Raw genomic sequence first — 23,363 nt, forward strand, 5'->3', positions numbered from 1 at the left:
CAAAATTTGACTTGTAGAAGTATATTGATGGCCATATTTTTGATGTTGCAGCAGTCGTAGGCTTTGTCGGTAACTTTAGAATAACGAGAGGAGAAAAATACAATCCTATGTTGAAATTGAACACGAGTATGGTTTTTCGTGAAAAAGAACAAAAGTACAAAAATATCGTGAGTATAAATTTTCAAAATCTATACTGCAATTTTCATTGAAATTAATTATAATTTTAATAAAATTTGTTGCATCAATTTCAGTTTGAGCTGCTGTTTAGGAGAAGCGTCTTAGGTCCTTCGTATAGGCAGGCGATCATAGACAAATTCGAGAACAACACATTAAAGGTATTCTTCAGGCTGTACTTGGACAGAAGGAAGATCCCAAGGTCCATCACAAACGTAGAGGACACGGTAGAGGATATTATAGCGAAAGAGACTTACTCCGTGAATTCCTTGTTCAAAGACATGGAACTCGATCTTACGAGTATTACAGTCAAAAGTAAGCAAACTTGCTTATCGCTTATCTGATGGCATTTAGCTCATTTATTATTTTTTTAACAAATTTACATTTCTGATTATAAAAAAAAAAATCTTACTTTCATCAGGACTAAACCCAGAAGGCGCTGCAAACCCGAAACCAGCTCCATCCCAACAGCGCAACACGATGATAACGAAAAATGGTATCCTTCGTCCGAATCGCAACATCTCCCTGATAACAACTCACCCTAAAACCAACCACAATGTCAAATCTAAACCGGAGCCGATCGATGTTAGTGATCCTGAATCGGAAATCGACTTCAGCAACATCCCAACGATCAAAGGCACCTACACAGCGATCAATCTCAACGCTACCGGCTCCAGAAGGGATGAGGTAGTCGTCCCTAGTAGCACCACAACGACAACCACTACCACAACCACGTCTACTACCACCACGACAGCTGCGCCTAGTAGTAGCAGTAGTACGACCACGAGTGAGGCTACGACAACTGTCAAGGTTAGAACGACGACCTTAAGCAGTAGTGGAAGTATCGAGACGGGTTTTCACGAGTTCAAGGAGCCGGACTTGGAGACCTCGCCCTGGAGACCTATTATACCGCCGTACCTGAACAGTGACCACAAGCTCGGACCTGGTGTCGTCACAACTGCCGCACCATCCGTGGTCACGCAGAAAGATAAGAAAGACGACGGTCAGTCTGCGGTTGACAAATTAGGTAAGATTGTTAATTTTCGTACCGTCTGTTTTGTATGAAATTATGCTAATGTAATCGAACGGATTTAAATATTTACTGTGATTTTAGCTGAAATTAAGAAAATCGTAGTGGATACCTTACCAGCCACAAACACGTTGGTTCCACCATTACTGATCGCCCTCGACGACGAGGACAGCGTTTTTCCACACGACCGTGTTGTTCCCCAGGAGATGGTTAATTTCAGGGTCAACGGCAAGTTCAAAAATAAGCCTCCAGCCAGTTCCGCTGTTTCTCCTATCTACGAAGAAAGCACTGAAAATGGCAAACCCAAGATCGAAGTGTCTGGTCAGTTACCGCCTGATACCTACGACTTGAGACTTAAGGCTTCTCCAAACGGTCAACCGATTCCGCCGGTGCAGCTTCCGGGTGTGTTCAAGACTGATGATGAAATAAAGTACACAAGTGTAGAGCCAAATTTCCCTGGATTCGATGAAGAGGACGAACAGCCGACTATTTTGACGGGTATTGGTGTAGCTGAACCAGTTCTTGATACCGAATTAGGTAAATGAGTAAAACCTTAATTATTTATACGAACGGTCGATTTTTATAGCTAAATGACACTTTATAAATTATATTTTTTTCTAGATCTAGAGAGTCGAAATAGATACAGTGAAATAATGGCAGACGAACCTAATGAAAAGCTCAAGTCTCCCCTGGACAATCTGAAGCCACACCAGCCTCAACAGAACCAACCGGTCTACACGAGCTACAAGACTCCTGACCTGATGGGCGGTTCGAAACCACCTCTAGTCCGAGTCCCAGGAACTCTCAAGCCTTTCAGCCATACTATCCCAGTCGACAAGATTAGTCCAGCAATGGACGACGTTCCGGCTCCTCCTATGGATTTTATGGATCCTCCAATGAAGATCGAGAAACCGACGAGAGGACAAAAACCCATACCCAACCTAGAGAGGATTGTCGAGATCGAGACATTTGTCAAGGACGTGACCGAACCACCTGCAAATAATAGCAATTCGACGTCAAATTCAGATTCCACTACCGTGGAAACTCTGATTGACGACGAGAAGGTGCTCAAGATGACAACTACAGAAGTCATGTCTGAGTTCCTTCATCCGGAATTCAACAACGGAGAGAAGCTGGTTGTGGGCGACGAAGGATCAGGTTTTCCTTCAAGGAACACGACATTCGTCAAGGTGGACATGATAAAGCACGTACCTGGAGTTTTAGCGAACACCAGCGAAGATTCGGTGCAGATGAGGAATCTGACGAGCGAAGATTCTAGTCAGCCAACTACGACAACGCAACAGACGACGAAGAACGTCTACAACGATACGTTGAAGGCTAACGTTGTGATAGACCTGGTAACTCTCGCACCTGTCAAGAGCAATACAGGTAAGTTGAATCTTATTTTACCATTTTTAATTTTCAACTTTGATGAAACATTAGCAAATTGTTTATTGAACAGGCGTAGGGCGACCGATAAGACCTCGACCGAAGCGACCTCAGCCTCCCGTCGAATCGAAAAATAGGACCGCGGCACCTGTGCTACCTGTTGCATCTATATCTACGGTGAATACCTCAGAGGATACCGTCCTTCTAGAGAGGCTCTTTGGACTTCAAAGTGCCGATAGTGACTCTAAACGAGAGTCTCCTGAACAACAGCAACGCGATTTTGCTAAAGACCCATTACCCGAGACTATCGAGCAGATCGTAGAGGTCGTTACATCCATCAGTACGAAAGTGTCGTCGAGTGTCAAGGATGACCAGATGATTCTCAAACTGGGTAATTTAACATGACTATTAAAAATGTTGTATAATACATAGTAGATAAAATTGAATATTAATTTAGAAAAACAATCACTCTGTCTTAGTAATTACCAATTCAACAGCAGAACCAGACCACACTCCTCCCAACAAAATCTCAACTGTTACCACGACATCCACCGTAACTCCGAACTCTGACCGTAAAATTGCAACAGCCCAGGATAATCAATTTTTAGTCGACAACCTCCGAAAGTTCGCTTCAGTTAGAACAGGAAACGAACCAGCCACCAAGAAGCCAAAGACCGAATCTGCTCCACCACCATCTCCTATGCCAACGAGGTACAAACCTGACAATCTGGTCGACCTGGAGAAGCTCAAGCAGATCGCCGACGTGGTGGCAAGGGGGAACAAGACGGTTACAGTTCCCAAGGAGACAACAGTCAACTTTGCACTGAGTCGCGATGGTGTGCCCGTCATGACTAAGACGTTGACCAAGGCTGAGGAGAGGAACGATAAGATGATATCTACAACTGAAGAGAATCAAACTAGTCAAGCCCGTAAGTTAAAAATGCAATGCTGAACTTCTCATTATTTTGACAGATTAAATCATGAAGCATAAAAAAAAATTTGCAGAAATTTGTCACGGCTTCCAATGCGGCGACGGCAAGTGCCTGCCCATTAAAGGGCGCTGCAACATGTTGAGTGAATGCGCCAACTCAGAGGATGAAGCCAATTGCACTTGTGCCGATTTCCTCAAAGTTCAGCTTCTTCACAAGAAGATTTGCGATGGCACTGTCGATTGCTGGGACTATTCTGATGAAGCTGACTGCGGTAAGAGTCCAACTCCAAATGTATTTACGTACACTAAAGATTTGAAGCAAATTAAACTGATAAAATGCTTAACTTTTTAGACTGGTGCAGAGATGGTCAATTTGTCTGTGGCAACAGCAGGTTCTGCGTGGACCAGTCGAGCATCTGTGATGGCATTCGAGACTGCCCTTACGGCGAAGACGAGAAGAAGTGCGCTGCTCTGATCGATGACGACCTACAACTGGAAGACTCAAGCAAACCGTCCGCCCAAGTCTACCGCGAGTTCTTCACTTCCGGCAACGAAGATATCTTTGAGGACATTGATCGGAAAGACGATAACGTCGAGGAGAACCATACTACCGAAGAAGTTCTCGAGGAGGAGTTGCCAGAAGGAAATCTGAGGGATGTGGTTTCTGGTAGAGAGATATCCTCTTCGAAGACCAGGGGTAACAACAACCTGGTTGGCTCGATCAGAGCTGACGTAAAGACCGAGGGACCGTTTGCGAAGTACAGCAACAGGCTGGAGGTGAATAACTTCAACGATAGAGGATTTTTGAATGTGAGAAAAAACGGACAGTGGGGAAAGCTGTGTCTCAGCGATGCCGACAGTTTGCTACAGCGCAGACAACTGTCCTGGACAATCGAGGATCTTGGCAGGGCTGTTTGCAAGGCCATCACTTATCAGTAAGCGCACGACTCATTAAACAATGACGTTAAAATTATTTCAATATCATTAATGAAAACGATGTTAACAGGGACTTTGATAAAGTTGAGAAGGTACAAGAAGACAGTCCGTCTCTCGACAAAACATATTACAGTCTCTCATTGAATGACAACAAATCAACTGACAGAACGAGTCTAACGTTGAAGAAAACTAAGTGCCAAAACGGTCAGGTTCTCAAGGTCAAGTGCAAGAACTTCGAGTGCGGCATCAGGACTCAAGTGCCATCTCAAGCGAGGTAAAATTCGACATAAAGTTCTTTCAAAAACACGAATGTAACTAATTTTTTAAATTTGTTTAAATGCTGTGTGTTGTACCATAAATTCATTAGTTACATTTCTCAATTTTGCAAAATTCATGGGGTACATTTAAAGAGAATGGCCTCGAACTCGTCATTACAGAATCGTCGGAGGTGGCAGTTCGTCAGCTGGCAGTTGGCCTTGGCAAGTAGCGCTTTACAAAGAAGGCGACTACCAATGCGGAGGAGTCATCGTTAGTGACAGGTGGATCGTGTCTGCAGCCCACTGCTTTTATCGGTGAGTTATTCGCGTGAATCGCTTCGATCAATCAAACTAGTTTTTTTCCGTTCTAGCGATACGATTTTTTTTTGTAAGTCGTGTCATATCAATTACCTTCCATGAAAGCTCAACCAACTAGTCTGATCGTTGTCACGACGACATTGATTTTTTCTTTTTAGTTCTAAACGAAATCTAGAAAATGAAAAATTGATATTTTTAGAGCTCAAGACGAGTACTGGGTGGCACGAATAGGAGCAACGCGTCGAGGCAATTTTGCAAGTCCATACGAGCAGGTGATTAGGCTGGACTACATAATCCTTCATCCGGATTACGTGGATATCAGCTTCGTCAACGACATCGCGTTGTTGAGGCTAGAAAAGCCGTTGACTTTCAGTGACTACGTCCGGCCAGTCTGTCTGCCCACCTCTGAGCCCAAGATTGGGACGACCTGTACCGTTACCGGTTGGGGTCAGCTTTTTGAGATTGGAAGGCTATTCCGTAAGAATTTTTGAGATTTCAATAAATTTTCGATTCATGAATTCAGAATTTATAAGAATAAACTGCAAAGTTGTTATCAAATCAAATTATTTTAGTCTATTCGTTAGGAAAATATAAAAATTATGTAATTGTCAGGTAATTATCTTCTAATCAAAAGAATGGATTATTATTAGATCAATAATAAAATCCTTGTTCATGTAATTGATTTTTTAATGTTCAAATAATCGAGACATACTTGGAAATAGCCATATTAACTCCCTTGACAGATGATAATATTTTCATCCGCGTTTTTTTTCTATCTATTTAATATTCCCGACGATTTACAAAATTATTTGGTAAATTAAATCAGGCTATTGAACTAAACATCTATTAATTACTATACTTTCATTTTGACAGCTGACACGCTTCAGGAAGTTGAACTGCCAATAATACCGATGGAGGAGTGTCGCAAAGAGACGTTTTTCATCTCGTTCAACACCTCTGGAATGCTTTGTGCCGGTGTCCAAGAGGGTGGAAAAGACGCCTGTCTCGGCGACAGTGGTGGTCCGCTTGTCTGCTCCGAATCCGATAATAAATACACCCTCAATGGTATACAATTTTACAAAAAATTTCATTGTTTCTCAAATTTTCCTAAAAATAATAAAAATATCCATTAATTCCAGGTATAACGTCGAACGGACACGGTTGTGGCAGGAAAGGTCGACCGGGTGTCTACACAAAGGTGCATTACTATCTGGACTGGATCGAGAGAGTAACGTCACGCACCGACATACCCTCGACAGTTACCAGCTGCAAAGGCCATCGATGTCCGCTCGGAGAGTGTCTTCCCAAATCACGACTCTGCAACGGGTTTCTTGAGTGCAGCGACGGCAGCGACGAGCGAAACTGTCCTCGAACTCGATGAATTATTAAATCTTATGCGGTTGCCGCATATACTCAACGGAAAGACTGAATAACTCTTTTTATTTCTGAACGATTGTCGATATTGTAACGAGAGATAGGCAAAGGGCCCTTGTGTGGACTACTTTGTAGAAGTAAAATTTTAGAAGACAGTGAAGATTTTGGTACAAGTGTTAGTTTTCAATGTGAATTAGGTGACATTCGATTTTGTATATAATAGAGGTAATTACGTATGACACCTAATTTAATTATTATACTATATACAAACTAAGCGACAGAAAAAGACGATTACACATCTGAAGTAATTTAGGTGTCCGACTTAATTGTACATAATACTATGCATTTACGTGCTTTATATTTTAGAAATTCTGTCGTATTTGTAACATACATAGATTAAGGATAGCAAAAGAAATATTTTGGAAATTTGGTAGAAATAGTTTTCCTAATTAGTGCACAAGATGATTAGAAATTATGCCAATGGTAAAACTGATGAAAATAATATTCAACATAGGTAGACGATACACAATTTCTATTTCTAATATTATTAAAAAGATTAGTTACACTGATCTTATTTGTAATGATAATGATTAGTTAAGCAATCCAATCACATTGAAAAGCAGTCCACATTAGGGTCCTTTAAGTAGACAAATTGTACTCGATGTTTCGAATTTCAATGCATGTAATAGTTGTTGTGTAATGTGAGATTCGAGAAATCTGAGACGATCCTGATAATGACATTAGTCCTTATGTTAATAATTTACTGATTTGAGAAAATTTTAATTTAAGATTTGGATTTAAAATAAACATAGTTTTAGAGTGAATCTTCGCGTTAAGTTAGAATTAAGCTCATTTTTTATAAAAATACAAATTGTATAAACAAATAAAGAATTCATAAAACTATTTCTACTTATTTTAATATAACCTCTTCTGGAATGAAATAATTTTGATACAGAAAAGCAAAATATATTTTTTATACAAAAAATTTATTACACTAATATTTACACAGTACTATACTATATAATAATATATCGTGAAATTATTTAAATCCTCTTCATACATTTATTTCAAAAATATTTTTACCACAGTAAAGAGAGAAAATAATAAAACTATTGACTTAGGCTTTTAATTAGGTTCATTAATTTCAAATATTTAAATATATGGATAGATATAAATACCTAACATTATTCCACAACTTTTCGTTTTTCATAAAATTATGAATTCTCAATTCATACTTAGTACTGATAGGTACAAATAAGAAATTTATCTTGAAATCCTTAATTAGTTACTTTTGCTTGAATATATTCAAATACTTTCCTCTTGTCATTTCTTTAGCTTCTTCCAAGCCAAGTTTATACGAGGCATCAAGAAGTTTTTTCACTTCAAGAACTATGTCGTCTACAGACATATTACTAAGCTGATATAACTGACTCGTATCCTCTGCAGTTAAATTTGTTGCCCAGACTGGAACCTCGTTCTGCGTTGAGTTCTGAGCTACAAATTTCGTGATGCTCTGTTCTGGCCACAAGTCCGGTGATGCTCTGTCCAGCTTCTCTAGGCTAATTAGACTCTCCTCTGGGTGCATCTCACTCCTCTCGATTTCGGTACCTTCTATGATTATTTTCTCCATGTTGATACAGTCCTAGAAATCAAATTCATGAGTTAAGAATATTTTATACAAAAATTTTTAATTTCTTAACGAGAATAGAATTTAGATTTTAACGTTTAACATCGAACTTTATTTCTGAATCTAAATAGATTACGATTTATTTCTATATGTTATCAATCGTTTGTTTACTTTGGAAATAACCTCAAAATGAAGTCACTGATTTCTCAAAACAATCTTTATTCAGGTTGAATTAAATACAAAAACGTGACTATATCACATAAAAAACTTTATCAAACGTTCGCTTTTCACGCTTAATATATTCAAAATTGCATTGAAAGATCTTTTTACCACTAATATAAGCTGTTTCTCTAATATCAAAAATAGAAATTTGAAATTTTTAAGACCATACAATACAAAAAGCGTTCAAATACTTACACAATTCACTTTTTTAACTATCCCAAATTTTTTTAATCGGTACACGGCTCAATCTAATTAAAGTTCAATCAGCGATTATTTTTCTCCTCGAATTACCAACAAGTCATTATATGATATACATATATATTATATATATATATATATATATATATACAATCACAACACAAGCATTTCATGCTCTTTGAAAGAAAAATGGCGGACTTCTGGCGTGCAACCGCGCGTTTTGCTTTCTTCAAATTTACGGATCAGAACAGGTTAGGTCGTGTTTTTGCCGTAAACCGCGCCGGTTAAAAGGACACAAAGCTTTAGCTTTCGCTTTGTTTTGCTGTTGAACGTTAATGGTTAAACTCTGATATGATGACAAGTAACTGCGGGATGTGACAGTTCGCGATCGGATTCAAGCTCTGCTGGCATCTTGATTTAAGTTTTTTGTATGTTTAACAAGTTTATCGTAAGTAAAATGTGTTTTATTTTTCGACTTTATTTGTTATTGATATCGTTGCGCTTTTGACCTGTTAGGATTCCGATGAATAGTTTGAAGTGAAAAGTTCTTGTTAGGAGGTTTTCGGTCATTCGGTCATTTGTTCGCTTTTGATATTTGATGGATAGATAACGCTGTTGTTGCGAGATTATTAATTGAGGTTTTTTCTTTGTTCTTCCAGAATTGATAGTAATATATTTTTCGAATGTAATCTAACGTTGATTTACGTGTTTAGGGTATTGGGCACGAAATAAGTGTACGAAACATTTTATGAAGAGTATAAATAATGGCCCTTGTTATACTTACGACAGATGATTAAAAATAGTAATCTGTCGTAAAATTTATCAAAATATGTGCATATTGCAAGTAAAAAATACAAGAAAATTTAATCTGTCCTCAAAACACGGGAATTTTAACGTTTAATATGAGAAACAAGTATAAATAAAAAAAATAGCAGACAAATCTGTCGTACGAGAGGTTAAGAGCACGTTGAAGAACGTAGAAAGTCGCCGGATAACGAAATTCGCGACGACCGTCGTTCGACGGTAGGGGGCGAGTACATCAAGTAAATTGATTGTAGAATAGGAATGTGGAATTTTGATGTTTTTGAGTTGGTAATAAAGAATCAATTGAAAAGCTTATTTTGATTAAGTGCCCATCACTTTTATTAAAAACTATTCACAATTCTGAAACTGGAATATCTGAAAATTTTGATTTGCCACAATCAAAACACTTAAATCGTATAACGGAACTATTTATATTGTATATAAAATATACACGGTTTTTTCGGTTTAACTTCTTTTCAATTATACAAAAACGTTCGAAAACATTGATACAAAATATATCATGATAAACTCTAGATATTTGAGTAATTGAAAATGAAAGTGATTCAATTGTTTTACAGGCCTTCTGCAAATTTAATGTTTGATCAATAGTTAATTCATCTGGAACAAATTTCAACAATGATGCTTTTTTGACAGCAACGATTGTAGTATCATTGAGATCAGCGTTATTATTTTTCATATCTGATCGAATGAACTTTCTATTACTGCAAAATGGTTTTGATATAAAAGAGAATCGCAAAACATTATCAGACTTTAAGTTCTTGAACGGTAAAACTGACAGATTCGGCTTGAATTTTAATATTCTGGATTCGTCATTCTTTTTGGAAGAATCCATCAACCGAAAGTTTCTGTTCCTGTCATAGACTTTGTAATCAATAAATAAACCTGAAAAATGAATAATGAAAATCAAAGTAACTATGCAGAAAAATAATGAATGAATATGTACTAAGGTATTTTAATCATGTATAATCTTACCATCAGCTAAGAATATTACAATTTCTTTGGCATTCTTAGTTGAATATTCCGAAGCGAATTTATCATAGCAAAGATCTTGCTCTGATATGTCGACGTTTTTTTGATACTTTCGTAAATATTTTCCATTTGAAATGTCAATATTTCGATACATACTTGCATCGTAATTTATACCAAACACGAACCCAATGATAAAGTCTCTGAATTCTAGCATAAGAGCACGCAAGGCATCGAAATTGTTATTGTGTATATATTCCGTATTTTTACTAATTAATCGAACTATAACGTGTCGACTAAATTTCTTATGATTAGAAGCGTCCAGCGTTAGATAATAAATTTCATTTGCTTGAATGTTAGGAAACTTAGCCAGAAGAAATTGTTTCAATAATTCTATGAAAAGAGTGAATCCTTTCTCGTCGTTGATAAAAAAAGAATCTGATCGATTATACTCGAGATCGAAGTAAATCGTAGATTTGTCTGTAATTATCTAAAACGTAATAAAATTGATGATTTTAAGTATATTGTTTTTCCAGGGGTGTAAATATTAATGATAGTAATACCTCGTAATAATGCCGGTTAGACATAATTGGATAATGATACAAAAACTTATTCAAACTGGCAATGAAGTAAACTCTTTTTCCGGTAACATTTTCTTCTCGAGCTATACACAGCATTCCAAATTTGTTACTAAATTGCCCATATTTCTCCAACATGAATTTTAATGAATAAAATTTCATGTCATACCACCAATCTGACATCGTTTACAACATTAATACCTATCAATCAATAAATGAATAGTAGGAACATATAACACTGTATAACGTATAGGTTAAGTTATTGTGTAGCACTGAAGTATACAATAAGATATTTACTATCCGCTGGGTGCGTAAATGGTAGCACTCTCACTTAGTCCTCCCATCCCATGTTGCACATTAAACCAGGATAGGAGGGGGGGGGGGGCAATTAAACATAAAACCAGGCTTGAGCGGGGGGAAGGAATAATTAAGTTTCACATTAAACCAGGGTTGGAGGGGGGGGGGGGCAATTAAACATAAAACCAGGCTTGAGCGGGGGGAAGGAATAATTAAGTTTCACATTAAACCAGGGTTGGAGGGGGGGGGCAATTAAACATAAAACCAGGCTTGAGCGGGGGGAAGGAATAATTAAGTTGCACATTAAACCAGGGTTGGAGGGGGGGGGGCAATTAAACATAAAACCAGGCTTGTGCGGGGGGAAGGAATAATTAAGTTGCACATTAAACCAGGGTTGGAGGGGGGGGGGCAATTAAACATAAAACCAGGCTTGAGCGGGGGGAAGGAATAATTAAGTTTCACATTAAACCAGGGTTGGAGGGGGGGGGGGAATTAAACATAAAACGAGGGTTGAACGGGGGGAAGGAATAATACAGTCGCACTAAAACCAGGGTTGGATTAGGGGGGAGGTTCAATTGGGCATAAAACAAAAATGTCATTGAAATATTCAAAACTTTATTTTGAATAAAAATTAGATAATGTGAATGAAATTGAATAATGTAAATGAAATACACTTCAAAACAAAAAGTAAAAATTAAAGAAAAGGAAAATATTATAAATTTCTACATTTGTCGCAAAAATAAGTCGAATTGTCATCGTTATCAAGAGGTGGTACCTTCAAGCATTCATAATGATACCACTTTAAACAGTGGTCGCAATTCGTTGATTTGCTTGGCTGTCTATCTTTCCTCTGACTCTCATCTAGATCTCTTTTGCAAAGAAAACAAATCCACTTAACTTTTTCAATATTAGCTGTAATTGCATTTTGCAACAGATTAAATGCTTCGTTTGTCATGTAAGATTGGAGAATCGTAATATCGATTTCTTCATTGTATAACCAACACGGTACATTTTTTAACTTTAAGGTATCAACATCAATTTTGACAACTGAAATATCGATTTTTTTTAAAATAGCCGGTGATACAATCCACTGAAAGATTATGATCGCTTTCTCTTTGTCTGATAATTCCAGATAACTTTTACAATTAACTTGCTTCGATTTTTTGCTAGGCAAACCAATGGCAGTGAGGGCCTTCTTTTTCGGTCTACCTCGCTTTCGTTCATTTTTACTTATGATAATATCGGATACATTAGCGATAGTACGATTGTCAACATTGGCATTACTAATGTTTTCAATACATTTGAGAGGAGAAACAAAATAATTACTTTTAGAATTCGCTTTCACTTCACTAGTAGAACTGGTAACAGCCTCATCAACATTATGTACATTAGTTGTACATTAGTATCCGTCATGATAAACTCTGGCCAAGCTTCAAAAACGGCATTCATATTAGGTGTGGCAAAGTACAGAACTTGAAATTCATTGTGCTGGTTGACATGAAATTCATAATCAGCGTCTGAAAAATACGTTTCAATTTGAATTAATAACATAATTATTGTATGCATTGAAACATGCGATATGGAAATAAAAAACAGAAACAAAATTATTATTATAACATTAGGGACTCACGAAACTGCGTTAAAACATCGGTAACAGCAGAAACAGAATTTCCCAGACGGTCTTCAGACATTTCAGCACGAACGTTGTGAATGTCTCTTAAAGTTACTTTGGTGCCTTCCTCGTTCAACTTAGTAACTAATTTCAATTTGTTTCCATCAACTTTCAAAGTCTCTTTAACCAATTTTTTTTGTTCAGCATTCAATTTACGAGATTGCGGTAAAAGTTTACAAGTTGCAGCCTACGAAATACAATGTTGTTCATAATGAATCATAAAAAAAAAATTCAACTGACAGTAAAAACAAGTTAATTACTCACATTTGCTTGTGGATGTTTGTCATGCGGGACGATTTCTGAAACACAGTAACAGCTCCCATCTTCAGACAATTTCAATTTTATTTGACCATTACATCCAAGGGAAGAAGTGCTACAACAATATCAATAAAATAATTTACAATTAAGAACGTATAGATTTTATTAACATTTTTATTTCATAAATCAACTTACTATGTTTTTCGCTTCTTTTCGGATAGTGGTAATGGGACCGACTCCTTCGCGTAGATGCATTCCAAACGAATATGCCGAAACTTGATGAGTGGATTCCTCGATGTGCGACTTTCATTTTTAAGGTCAAACTTGCTTTTACCGTCGCGTCGTCGATAACATTGATTCGTCGATTTTTCCAACTGTTTTTTGAACAGATCTACTTTCGTCTCAGAAAAAAATAATTTCCTCCTTATTTTTTGATCTGACCATTTTTCTTGAGACTGAGAAGTCTGACTCTGACTTCCCTTCTCTCTTTCTTTGTAACTTTTCTTGGAATCGGCAGTAAATTCCCTCAGACTGTCGTCCAAATCGCTATCGTCAGACATTATGTACGTACGATGATTGAAATTACACTGCGCCTAAACAATGCAGAACGAGTAACACGTTCACCACCGCCTTCAAGGGGAAATCGGCTATATTTGTCGTCGACAGAACAAACATACACTAGTCTCGACAAGTTGCTGACGCGAACGCTCGCCTCTGGGAAAACAATGCAAACTCATATACGCGAACTCTTGCCGGATACTCGTACAAAACACTGTTGCCTCGACTTGATAATCTGTAGTTATTTCTTTATAGAAAAAAATGCAGACTCGTCTACGCGAGCTGTTGATGCAATCTGACATGTGCTTTTCGATCTGCCACTCGCACTTACTTCTATCTTATCGAGTCAGTTTAATTAATGTCTTCAAATCATTGACAGTAACAACAATGACAGTAAAACGTCCACTTAATAACCATCAATTCAATACACAATGCAGTGATACTGATTCAGTAGTATGCGACACTAACCACGTTCGGACAGCAACTGATACGGTAGTGGGTATCTTCAACGTGCTCGCACCGCGCTCAGACCAGAGAGGCGCAGAGCTTTTCTCGGAATAGGTAAAAAGCAAACTGAAATATACGACGAAAACGGCGCGGGGTACGCAAACTGTTGCCAACTTAAAACTGCTTCATGACGTCGCATATTGTGCTACTCAAAGAAATAGAAACGCGGAACGGGACAGATTCAATCAACCATAGTTCATATAACATACATAGAAAATAGCATTCATACAATGATCTGTCGTAACTATAACAGCTCCGATAAATAATATAAGTATATCTTAACTCTAAATGAAAATTCGCCTTTTGTTTATCATAAGCAAATTAATATTGATAGAAGATCTGGCTTAATATTTCTGCTGTGAGCTGTAGGAAATAAAATTATCTTATCAAAAGTTTGTAGTAGTTAAAAATTGAAACAATTTTTAATATTTAACATACAGCCAACATAAAACTGCCACAACTTCATGCATAATTAGTTATACAAGTTTGATTGTATATACATTATTGACATCAATTTTTAAATGTTTGATAAACAGTTTTAAAACGTTATTAAAACCTATAAAAATCACATGAAATTTTAAAATTGTAAATATTTAGTGATATCTCTAACAAAGTCAGTGTATAAATAAAAAACAGATTAAATAACTAATAAATTATTGTTTTCCTTTTAGGATATAATTTTGCTTGAGTCTAGAAAAAGAATAAATTAAAAAATGAGTGGTAGCGATAGTGACAGTGATAGTAACAAAATTAAGAACTGGCCATTTAAATGTACTTGTAAATGTGGTGCTGCAAATTGTTTGGATGATTCTTATACAGACTGTGATGACACTGAATCTGAGGAATCATTTTCTATAGATAACAAGAAAACTATATTTATATCTATTTTTAATAACAAGACTCAAAGAAATAAAAATCTTATAAGTGATACTGTTGAGATAAAGAATTATCGTGAACAGTATCAAAAATTACCATTGAAAAATGTTAATAATATAAAAAAGATTTGGGCTGATGTTAAAGTAGACATGCCATTATTAGGACAAGTACCTTTAAAATGCATTGATAATGAACTAACTGAAGTTAAAAAAGACAAATATAGTCATAAAAAGAAATTAAAAAAGCCTACTCATTTGATGCAGAACAAATTATCTGCTGATTCTCCAGCAAATAATTCTCAACAATCTGTTGTTGCTGATAAATCTCATAAAATAGTACAACCAGTAGTGAAGCAAGTACATGAAAAACTACCCCAAGCTCAAATAAATAAAAATAATAACAAAGATACCAAAATAAAGAAAGCAAACGAATCAATTTTAAAAGGGGCTACAAAAAATACTACTAGTAATGAAAATAAAAATCCAAAGAATGAACCAAAACTTTCAGACAAATTAACTCAATCTGTCAAACCACACATAATTAAAGACAACTTAAAACCCAATACAGGTAAAACTGTAAACTCTAATTCAAATGCATTAACAAGCATTCAGCCTATTATAGAAAATAATAGTACAAATAATATTTCAAATATATCAAATAAAAAATCAAATAATCGAAATAATTCTGTGAAGGTTGATACAATAAAAACTCCTGTCAAAGCTGTTGTTGAAAATAAAATTAAAAAGAATGAAGAAAATAAAAAGAAAACTATTGCAGATTCATGTTTACCAAAAGAAGAATCCAAAGAAGAAATGAAGATTGCAAAAATTAATCTAAGCACACAGTCGTATACAAAATCTATTTCAAAAGTTAAGAGTGAAAACTCTAATTCAGGTATATCAAATATGAAATCTAGTGCAGAAGATAAGACTGTAAAAGTTGATAATTTAGTAAAATCAGAAGCAAAAATTAATACAGAAAATAGAGAAAAAACTAATTTAGTTGAGCTAAATTCAAAATCTAATACAGAAAACAAAATTGTAAAAGATGAATCTATCAATTTAAATGTGGAATCTGATGTAGAAAGTGAAACTTTAAATAACAATTTAAATAAAAAGTTAAAATTAGAGGTGATTGAATTTATAATACCTAATTCAAATAAAATCATACCTTCATCTAACAGAAATGAAAAAGAAAAATCTGCAAATGATAAAAATTTGCAATCAAATAAAAAGCTTTCTAAGAAGCAAAAGAAAAAAATGCGTCAAAAGGAAAAGAATTTAGGGGCAAATGTTAAAGACATATCAACTTCCAATTCAAGAGATTTATCCATGTCTAGTTCTAAGTCATTTGATGATAAAAAGTCAAAAAATAATTCAAATAAAAATGTTAAAGAGGAAGCTGCTAAGGCTAAGAAAAAGGAACTTAATAATACAGACAAAGACAAGACTAAAAATAAGAAACTCATTGAACTCGAACATTCAGAACAAGATACAGAAGAATTTGAAATTGAGGAAATGAATAGCATCAGTAATGATAATCTGGATTTATTAACAGATACAAAACATATGCCAACATTTATTGCTGACATTATTAAGCGCAAAAAAAAAAAAAACAAGCCAAAACAAAGCCAGTAACTGAAACACAAACAAAAAATAACAGTAAAAAGAATAATGAGCAAGAAAAATTAAAAATTTATAATGAACAAGAGTTTACTACTGTTATTACGGTAAGAATTAATAAATTTTTTAAATCTAAGAAATACATGTATTATTTATATTTCGTGATGAATATTCATACACTTCCCTTTTGCAGAGAAAACGTCAACACTTGCCAATTTCTGATAATAAAGATTGTATAATCTATAGTGAAAAATATGCAGAACAAGGTGCTAAACTGATCCTTGATAACAATCTCATGGGAGCACTACAATGTATTACTGCAGCTATCGACTATAATCAGTCTGACTACAGACATTATTTAAATCGTTGTTATTGTTTTTTAAGAATGAAGCAACCTGTATTGTAAGTATATATTTTTATGTGAATAATGGATAGCAAATAGAATAATTTTTAATTTTTTTAATTATAGCGCTTTAGCAGATGCTCAATACGTAATTCGTTTGTGCACTAATATTGGACATCTATTTATAGCAAATTTAAGAGCTGGACAAGCTGCCTATGCTCTTCAGGTATAAAAATCTATATTAGTAATTTAAACCTATGAAAGTATAAGAGGTATATTTCACAAATTTTTTATTTCCTAGGATTACAAGCAAGCTGAGTATTTTTTAAAAGAAGCTACTCGTATGGATCCAGAAAATTACCATGCTCAAAGAGAATTGCTTCGTGTAAAAATTTCACACATTATAAGCCTTGGATTCAATGAGAAAGATGCTTTAATGGCATTACAAAAGTATCCTTCCGTACTGGTAATAATAACTATGAAATTTGAATTCAATTTTTCTTTTTGTATACAATTCTGTAAATAAAACTTTATCTTTAGGAAGCTATTAGTTATTTAAATAAATCTCAGAAGAATTCAAGTATTTCCAAGTTTAACAATAACTTTGACATTCGCGATTATAATTGTGATGATATGGTGTTTTCATCAGGTGACGAAGAAGAATCTGAGAATTTTGAAACATTTAATAGGATGTTAAACTATCAGCCTGGCAAAGTAAAAATTCTGCATCTTGTGGCTAAACCAGTAAAATCTGAGTCTGTACATTTCTCTACTGTTATTACTGTTGTGTTCTAATATATGTTTGATAATTAATGTTTTTTGCCTTTGTTAGACTTTTAGGAGGATTTAGCAATTGTGACAAAGATAATAAACTACATATTAACCTGAAACCAAAAAGAAAATTCGTTCCAACTAACAAATCTGCTAATGATAAAGCAATATGGGTTGGTAGCTTGACAAATGATATTACTGAGCAAATGTTGAAAAAGAAATTTAAGCAGTAAGTTTTACATACAATAAGTTATAACGTTTCTCAACCGTTCATAGAAAGGTGTTATCTAATAATTTATATATTCTTTTTACAGATTTGGTAACGTCATCTCTGTCTACCGTCCATGTAACGAGGCATATGCTTTTATTAATTTTGAAAAAAGTGAAGATGTGACTAATACTTTAATAAATACCTCTGCTCACGAAATCGCTGGTATAAAGTTGGCCGTCAGATCGGCTTTGCGTCAGAAGTAATATTTCTGAGACGAAAGGTTGTTCTCCTAGTATATAATATCCAAACTATAATCCATGCTTTTTTTGAAGTTTTTAATCGTTTATAAATTGAACAAATGTGTATTATTTCTTAAAAAACCAAAGTTATTTATTGATTTAAAATAGTTTTCAATTTCTTTAATGTAACTCAAATATAATTCTCATAAATATAAGACGAGGTGTACCAATATGTGTATCTAGAAAGTCGTTGATGTTTAATGTTTACAAATATTATTTATACAATATTACGTACTTTAGCATGTTGTATGATAATAAATATGTAATTTATACATTTAACTTGAATCAGCATAAAATAATTTATGTTTCTACTGCTTGTACTTGTTGCGTCAAACATAAAAATAAAAATAATTAAAAATAATAATTTTTAAAATTTTTCTTTTGTGTAAATTTTAAATAAGTTTTAAATAAAAGTGCGGTAGTTTTTGTGTAACTGCTACATACATATATATGTTACCGACATAAGTTTAGTTTACCATATGAGCCGTATAAAACTCATATATAGTTAAACATGATCAAACATAACCTCAAAAATAATGGTTGTTCCTTGTCACATCCAAAACATGTGAGTTGAGAGTCCAGAGTTAAATATTTGAGTTACTCATAAACAAATTATTATATCATTGTAAATATTTAAAACGTATGAATCCTCGCATTTCAAAATGAGTAAGGGTGCGAGATTTTTCGCTAAAAAGCGTAAAGCGAATTTGAAAAAAGATAATCTACAGGAAGACAAAGTAATAAAAAGCTTGGAAAAGAAGTTAAAGTTCAACCGAAAAACGAAAGCAAAGCAAACAAAAAAGCATTTACCAAAAGCTTTTGTTTCAGATGGACTGGACTGTATCCTTTTAAAAGAATGTTAAAAATGTTTATACTTGTCTTGTTAGAATTTTATAATATAGTTTTGAAAAAGGTATGTATTTCTTAACAAAAGTATAGATCTTTTGGATATTTGTGATGAAGAAACGAGAAAAATTGCTGCAGAAAGTGAAAGAAGGTTGGTGTTGCAATCAGATGATGAATCGGATGTCTTTGACAGCGATAGTAATATAGGTTCAAAAACAAAGCCTGCTAAGAAGCAAAAAGTAAGTTCTAGTAAGCAAAATGAAGCTGAGTTGAAAGTGAAAAAGCGTAAGCAATCTTTCTCGGAATTAGATTCTGAATTGGACCATGACGATTTTGATGATATTAGTGACAGCGATATCGAAGTTAGTAAAAATAAGAAAAATAATCATGGACAGAAAAAAACAAAGATCTTAAAAAGTTATGAATTTGATTCTGAATTAGAAAGTAATGATGATATTAGTGATGAACCTGCTGAAATAATGAAACCGGTAAAAAAGAGTAAAAATGTGAAACAGAAGACAAATTCTAAAAATAATAAGAATGCAGTTAAATCTAATAAAGATAAGAAGGTTGCTGACGAATCACTTGATGAAGAAGAAAACTTTGGGTCCGACAATGATGATGAACTATTTAATTTTTCTGAAGAAGAATCCAACGTTGATTCTGACATCAAATCTGATGAACAAGAGGGTTCAGAAAAGGAGGAAGAGGTGTGGGAAGATATTTATGGCAGGAAAAGAAATAAAGATGGTTCTGTTGTAGAAGAAAATAAACAAAAATATGTTCCCCCATCTTTACGATCAAAGCAAATGGAAAATAATCTTGAAAAGAGCGAAAAATTAATTGCATTGAGAAGACAAGTCAAAGGTCTTTTGAATAGGTTGGCGGAAAGTAATATGCATGCTATTGTTTCTCAGGTAAATATATACATGTAATGTTTGTTATGTGATGTAGTATTAATCATATTAAATAATTATTTTTCAGTTGGATGAATTGTACATGTCTAACAGTAGAAATGATATGAATGAAACAATTACTAATCTAATGCTGGAGTCTATTATTGCTCCTGTACTGACAGCAGAACGGCTTGTAACAGAACATATGATGTGCATTGCTATACTACATGCAAATATCGGTACACAAGTTGGAGCCAATTTTATCATGGTTCTTGTAAAGAAGTTCCATGAAATGATTCAACAACCTCAGAATGTTGAAAACAAAGAACTTGATAATTTGATTTTAATGATATCTCATTTGTACAATTTCAAGGTATTTTTTATTGAATACTATATAATATGAAATGTAAAACTAATATTTGAAATTTAGAAAAAACTTACTCAAGTTATATTTGCATTTTCTCCAGGTCTTTGGATCCCAGCTTATGTATCAAATTCTAGACAAAATGACAGAGAAGTTTACTGAAAAAGAAATCGAAATTATTCTGTTGGTTTTAAAAACTGCTGGATTTAGAATGAGGAAAGATGATCCTCTTGCTTTAAAGGCATTAATTTTAAATTTGCAACAAAAAGCAGCTGCAGTAAAATCTTCAAAGTAAGACTTTCATACACACATTAATTGTTTATTTTTTTAATTTAATTGAAAAAAATGCAAATCTAGCTGAATTCTTTCGTAGCTCAAGAATTCAATTTATGCTTGAAGTATTATTGGCAATAAAAAACAATAATATGAACAAGATTCCACAGTACGATCAAAGTTATGTTGAACATTTAAAGAAGATCATAAAAACTTTAATCAGAAAAGGAAATACTGTTTCACAACTAAATCTCTCCCTTGAAGATTTGTTAAATGGTAGGTACCAGCATCAAAAAGTTATTTTATTTCGAAATCAAATTATTTATAAATTGACATTTTTCGTTTTAGCTGATGAAAGGGGAAAATGGTGGATTATAGGTTCAGCTTGGTCAGGCAAAGCTTTGCCAAATGATAAGTCCAAAAAATCTACCGATAATAAGCCAGTCTATAGTCAAAAAATTCTTGCTTTGGCTCGAGCCCAAAGAATGAACACAGATGTAAGAAAAAACATTTTTTGTATTTTAATGACAGCTGAAGACTATTTGGATGCATTCGAAAAATTGCATCATTTAGGACTGAAAGATCGCCAGGAGAGAGAAATTATTTATGTAATATTGAATTGTTGTCTGCAAGAGCAGGCATTCAATCCCTATTATGCTGTCTTGTTACAAAAATTCTGTGAATATGATAGAAAATATCAAGTAGGTGATTCACTTTCATTGATAATTGTGCATGTGTATATATATATATATATATATATATATATATATATATATATATATATATATATATGTACTTACATTCTAAACTGTTTTCAGATGACAATACAGTATACGTTATGGGATAAGTTGAAAATGTTGGATAGTTTCAAAAGTAAACAGGTGATAAATATGGCAAAAATGATGTCGTACCTGTTTATTCAAAAAGCTTTGCCCTTATCAATTTTGAAGGTAATCTTTTAAAATTTTATTTAGTCCAAAAAATGTGCATCTATTTATTTATTTACAACTTTTTAATAAACTCGTATGCTTATCAGGTGATACAACTTGGAGAGTTGGACGCAGCAACGATGAAGCTCTTCAAGAAAATTATGCTGGACATTTTACTTTATGAAAATACAGAAACGTGCCTTCAAGTTTTCGAGAAAATATCGGCATCAACGCAGCTACATCAATTCAGAGAAGGACTAAGACTCTTCATTAATTACTTCCTTCTCAAGAATATTAAGAAGAATGCAATGTCCGATAAGAAAATGGAACTGTTAGAAGAAAGAATTGAATTAGTCGATAAGATATTGACAACGTCAGCGTCGAAACTCGCCTTTTAATGTACAATTATGTAAATTTTATTCGATATATTATACGTAAGATACATAATTTAATTTTTATAAAGAAATCGAAACATAAAATAAAATATAAAACAATACTTAGTGACTATTTATCTCATCGATTTTTTCATAAGCAAAATTTCTGTGATTTCTGGCTCAGTTTATCGCCGCATAAGTAGTAATACTTCATTTAGTCGCTAAGCGGCAGCACTTTCGGAGCGATACAATTGTTTCAAAATGTAGTAAATAGCTCTTAGTTGTAAACGAGCTCTTGTCGAGACATCATTGTATTCAATCGTAAGTCTGTCATATTCACAAAAAATGATGATTTAGTATTTCCATCGTGTTTTAAATGTAAAAGATATTACATATCGATTGTTCATTTTTGAAAACAAAATCCCTTGTGATAATTGTATTCTCAGTCACAGTGATTGTAAACACAAACAACTCACAAAATTTCGTTTAATGATAACTGTCACAGAAGCATCATTGATTTTTCGCAATCGTATTTTGTACATAAAATATATGTTATTTTGCAGTTAATAAACAATGAGCAGCATAAGTGAGAAACTGGAATCCATACGTTCCAAAATTTCTATGATAGAAGAAGAAAAGCAATGTTTCTACGATTTTGTTGACAACTGGTCGGAAGAGAGTTACAAACCAGAAAAGTACCACGAACTTAAAGTCCGAGTTAGGTATGCAGAAAAATTGTCCGACGCCCGTTTCAGTCTTCAATTGGAAATAGCCGAGTCCAACGTACGATATATTTTTCAAGAAGATGCGAGCAAGTTCAAGGGAGAGAAAGAAAAATTATTCGTATACTTAGCGAAAGCTTACGCTATTATCGACAAACTCGATGGTCGGCGTAGAAATCGTAGCTCGGAACGCAGGCAAGACGACAGACGCGATGAACATTTGGTCAAATATCGATATTAGGATCTAACGAAAATGCGCATTTTGTTATTTATATTTTTATTGTTAATAGCTAATCGATTATTATGTTCGTTTTATTGTTATAACGTGTTTGATAAATAAAAAGCTATCTATTTGTAGTTTTGTTCTTCTCATTATTATTTTTCTATATAGTTCCTAATTCCAATTTAAAATTCTTAGACTCGTTCAAATTTATGGAGAGGCCACATGCCGATGTAAAATGTAAGTTTGCAAAAAATATGCATTTATATTAGGCATTAAAAGATATATATAATATGAAGATATGACTAAATTTCGAAACAAGCGTTTTAAGATTTTTATAGAAAAAAGTGTTACCAAAATTAAATTTTACTAAAATCTTGAACGATTTTATAGTTTTAATTTCGTGTTCTTATATTATCAAGTAGTAACTTTTTTTGGATGCATATTTTGTCCTTTTGGATCAGAGATCCTCGTTGTGTCGCTTAGTCGTTGATAATAAT

General features: G+C 34.1%; 5 protein-coding genes across 15 annotated transcripts in view; 3 read left to right on the forward strand and 2 right to left on the reverse strand.

The window, feature by feature from the left end:
• LOC100116291 overlaps positions 1-7,312 on the forward strand; it is a 45,203-nt gene extending 37,891 nt beyond the window's left edge. The window contains exons 4-17 of one of the 3 annotated variants that reach the window (XM_031930704.1): positions 52-167; positions 252-489; positions 596-1,201; positions 1,289-1,741; positions 1,826-2,593; positions 2,667-2,984; positions 3,073-3,522; positions 3,599-3,796; positions 3,877-4,459; positions 4,531-4,734; positions 4,871-5,032; positions 5,235-5,512; positions 5,909-6,100; positions 6,175-7,312. In XM_031930704.1, coding sequence (XP_031786564.1) covers positions 52-167; positions 252-489; positions 596-1,201; positions 1,289-1,741; positions 1,826-2,593; positions 2,667-2,984; positions 3,073-3,522; positions 3,599-3,796; positions 3,877-4,459; positions 4,531-4,734; positions 4,871-5,032; positions 5,235-5,512; positions 5,909-6,100; positions 6,175-6,416 — 4,808 coding nt within the window. In that variant the 3' untranslated portion in view covers positions 6,417-7,312. The remainder of the gene's footprint in view (positions 1-51; positions 168-251; positions 490-595; positions 1,202-1,288; positions 1,742-1,825; positions 2,594-2,666; positions 2,985-3,072; positions 3,523-3,598; positions 3,797-3,876; positions 4,460-4,530; positions 4,735-4,870; positions 5,033-5,234; positions 5,513-5,908; positions 6,101-6,174) is intronic. The other 2 variants (XM_001600774.5, XM_031930705.1) reach the window with 2 other exon arrangements.
• The window catches only part of LOC103316856 (protein lin-52 homolog), a 115,311-nt gene extending 94,804 nt beyond the window's left edge, over positions 1-20,507 (reverse strand). The window contains exons 1-5 of one of the 4 annotated variants that reach the window (XR_004344903.1): positions 11,123-11,596; positions 10,811-11,026; positions 10,254-10,737; positions 8,454-10,163; positions 7,377-8,051 (exon numbers count right to left, since the gene is read on the reverse strand). Coding sequence is in view for 2 of the 4 variants with exons in the window: in XM_032599544.1 (XP_032455435.1) it covers positions 7,695-8,039 (345 nt within the window). In the remaining 2 variants the exon portion in view is untranslated. Of the gene's footprint in view, positions 1-7,376; positions 8,052-8,453; positions 10,164-10,253; positions 10,738-10,810; positions 11,027-11,122; positions 11,597-18,142; positions 18,230-20,422 lie in introns of those variants that run through there. The other 3 variants (XM_032599544.1, XM_031930718.1, XM_032599543.1) reach the window with 3 other exon arrangements.
• Positions 8,636-18,603, forward strand: LOC100678128. Of its 5 annotated transcripts, XR_004227711.2 has the most exons (9): positions 8,769-8,904; positions 9,116-9,190; positions 14,789-16,722; positions 16,809-17,017; positions 17,085-17,184; positions 17,260-17,424; positions 17,499-17,713; positions 17,791-17,958; positions 18,044-18,524. XR_004227711.2 is itself a non-coding variant. In XM_016988640.3 (8 exons), exons 3-8 carry the CDS (start codon positions 16,911-16,913, stop codon positions 18,201-18,203), a joined length of 915 nt encoding a protein of 304 aa, XP_016844129.1. In that variant the 5' UTR covers positions 8,788-8,904; positions 16,389-16,722; positions 16,809-16,910; the 3' UTR covers positions 18,204-18,603. The 5 variants fall into 5 exon arrangements, 2 of the variants coding, with proteins under 2 accessions (XP_016844129.1, XP_032455432.1); XR_004344902.1 differs by lacking the exon at positions 9,116-9,190 and having other exon boundaries at positions 8,636-8,904; XM_016988640.3 differs by lacking the exon at positions 9,116-9,190 and having other exon boundaries at positions 8,788-8,904; positions 16,389-16,722; positions 18,044-18,603.
• Positions 11,720-14,180, reverse strand: LOC116417459. The gene is made up of 4 exons (XM_031930713.2): positions 13,248-14,180; positions 13,059-13,167; positions 12,753-12,981; positions 11,720-12,639 (listed from the first exon to the last, which is right to left on the reverse strand). Exons 1-4 carry the CDS (start codon positions 13,610-13,612, stop codon positions 12,464-12,466), a joined length of 879 nt encoding a protein of 292 aa, XP_031786573.1. The 5' UTR covers positions 13,613-14,180; the 3' UTR covers positions 11,720-12,463.
• LOC100116113 (nucleolar MIF4G domain-containing protein 1 homolog) lies at positions 18,756-23,000 on the forward strand. Of its 2 annotated transcripts, XR_004344901.1 has the most exons (9): positions 18,779-19,079; positions 19,179-20,002; positions 20,070-20,354; positions 20,449-20,636; positions 20,719-20,894; positions 20,967-21,319; positions 21,437-21,568; positions 21,655-22,242; positions 22,485-23,000. XR_004344901.1 is itself a non-coding variant. In XM_032599530.1 (8 exons), the coding sequence occupies exons 1-8, from the start codon at positions 18,902-18,904 to the stop codon at positions 21,943-21,945; spliced, it is 2,427 nt and encodes an 808-aa protein (XP_032455421.1). In that variant the 5' UTR covers positions 18,756-18,901; the 3' UTR covers positions 21,946-22,043. The 2 variants fall into 2 exon arrangements, 1 of the variants encoding a protein (XP_032455421.1); XM_032599530.1 differs by lacking the exon at positions 22,485-23,000 and having other exon boundaries at positions 18,756-19,079; positions 21,655-22,043.
• Positions 23,001-23,363: the final 363 nt, after the last annotated feature.

This window comes from Nasonia vitripennis, chromosome 4 (genome assembly GCF_009193385.2).
Source record: "Nasonia vitripennis strain AsymCx chromosome 4, Nvit_psr_1.1, whole genome shotgun sequence".
Lineage (NCBI taxonomy): Eukaryota > Metazoa > Arthropoda > Insecta > Hymenoptera > Pteromalidae > Nasonia > Nasonia vitripennis.

Bases quoted from the DNA above. Each gene is read 5' to 3' on its own strand.
- LOC116417459 (XM_031930713.2), bottom strand. From the start codon at position 13,612: ATGTCTGACGATAGCGATTTGGACGACAGTCTGAGGGAATTTACTGCC. The intron at 12,982-13,058 runs GTGAGTAATTAA...TGTATTTCGTAG, and splicing joins ACAAACATCCACAAGCAAAT to GCTGCAACTTGTAAACTTTT. The intron at 12,640-12,752 runs GTGAGTCCCTAA...CGTATTTTTCAG, and splicing joins CGATGTTTTAACGCAGTTTC to ACGCTGATTATGAATTTCAT.
- LOC100678128 (XM_016988640.3), top strand. From the start codon at position 16,911: ATGGGAGCACTACAATGTATTACTGCAGCTATCGACTATAATCAGTCT. The intron at 17,018-17,084 runs GTAAGTATATAT...TTTTAATTATAG, and splicing joins AGAATGAAGCAACCTGTATT to CGCTTTAGCAGATGCTCAAT. The intron at 17,185-17,259 runs GTATAAAAATCT...TTTATTTCCTAG, and splicing joins AAGCTGCCTATGCTCTTCAG to GATTACAAGCAAGCTGAGTA.
- LOC100116113 (XM_032599530.1), top strand. From the start codon at position 18,902: ATGAGTAAGGGTGCGAGATTTTTCGCTAAAAAGCGTAAAGCGAATTTG. The intron at 20,637-20,718 runs GTAAGACTTTCA...ATTCTTTCGTAG, and splicing joins GCTGCAGTAAAATCTTCAAA to CTCAAGAATTCAATTTATGC. The intron at 21,569-21,654 runs GTAATCTTTTAA...TATGCTTATCAG, and splicing joins TGCCCTTATCAATTTTGAAG to GTGATACAACTTGGAGAGTT.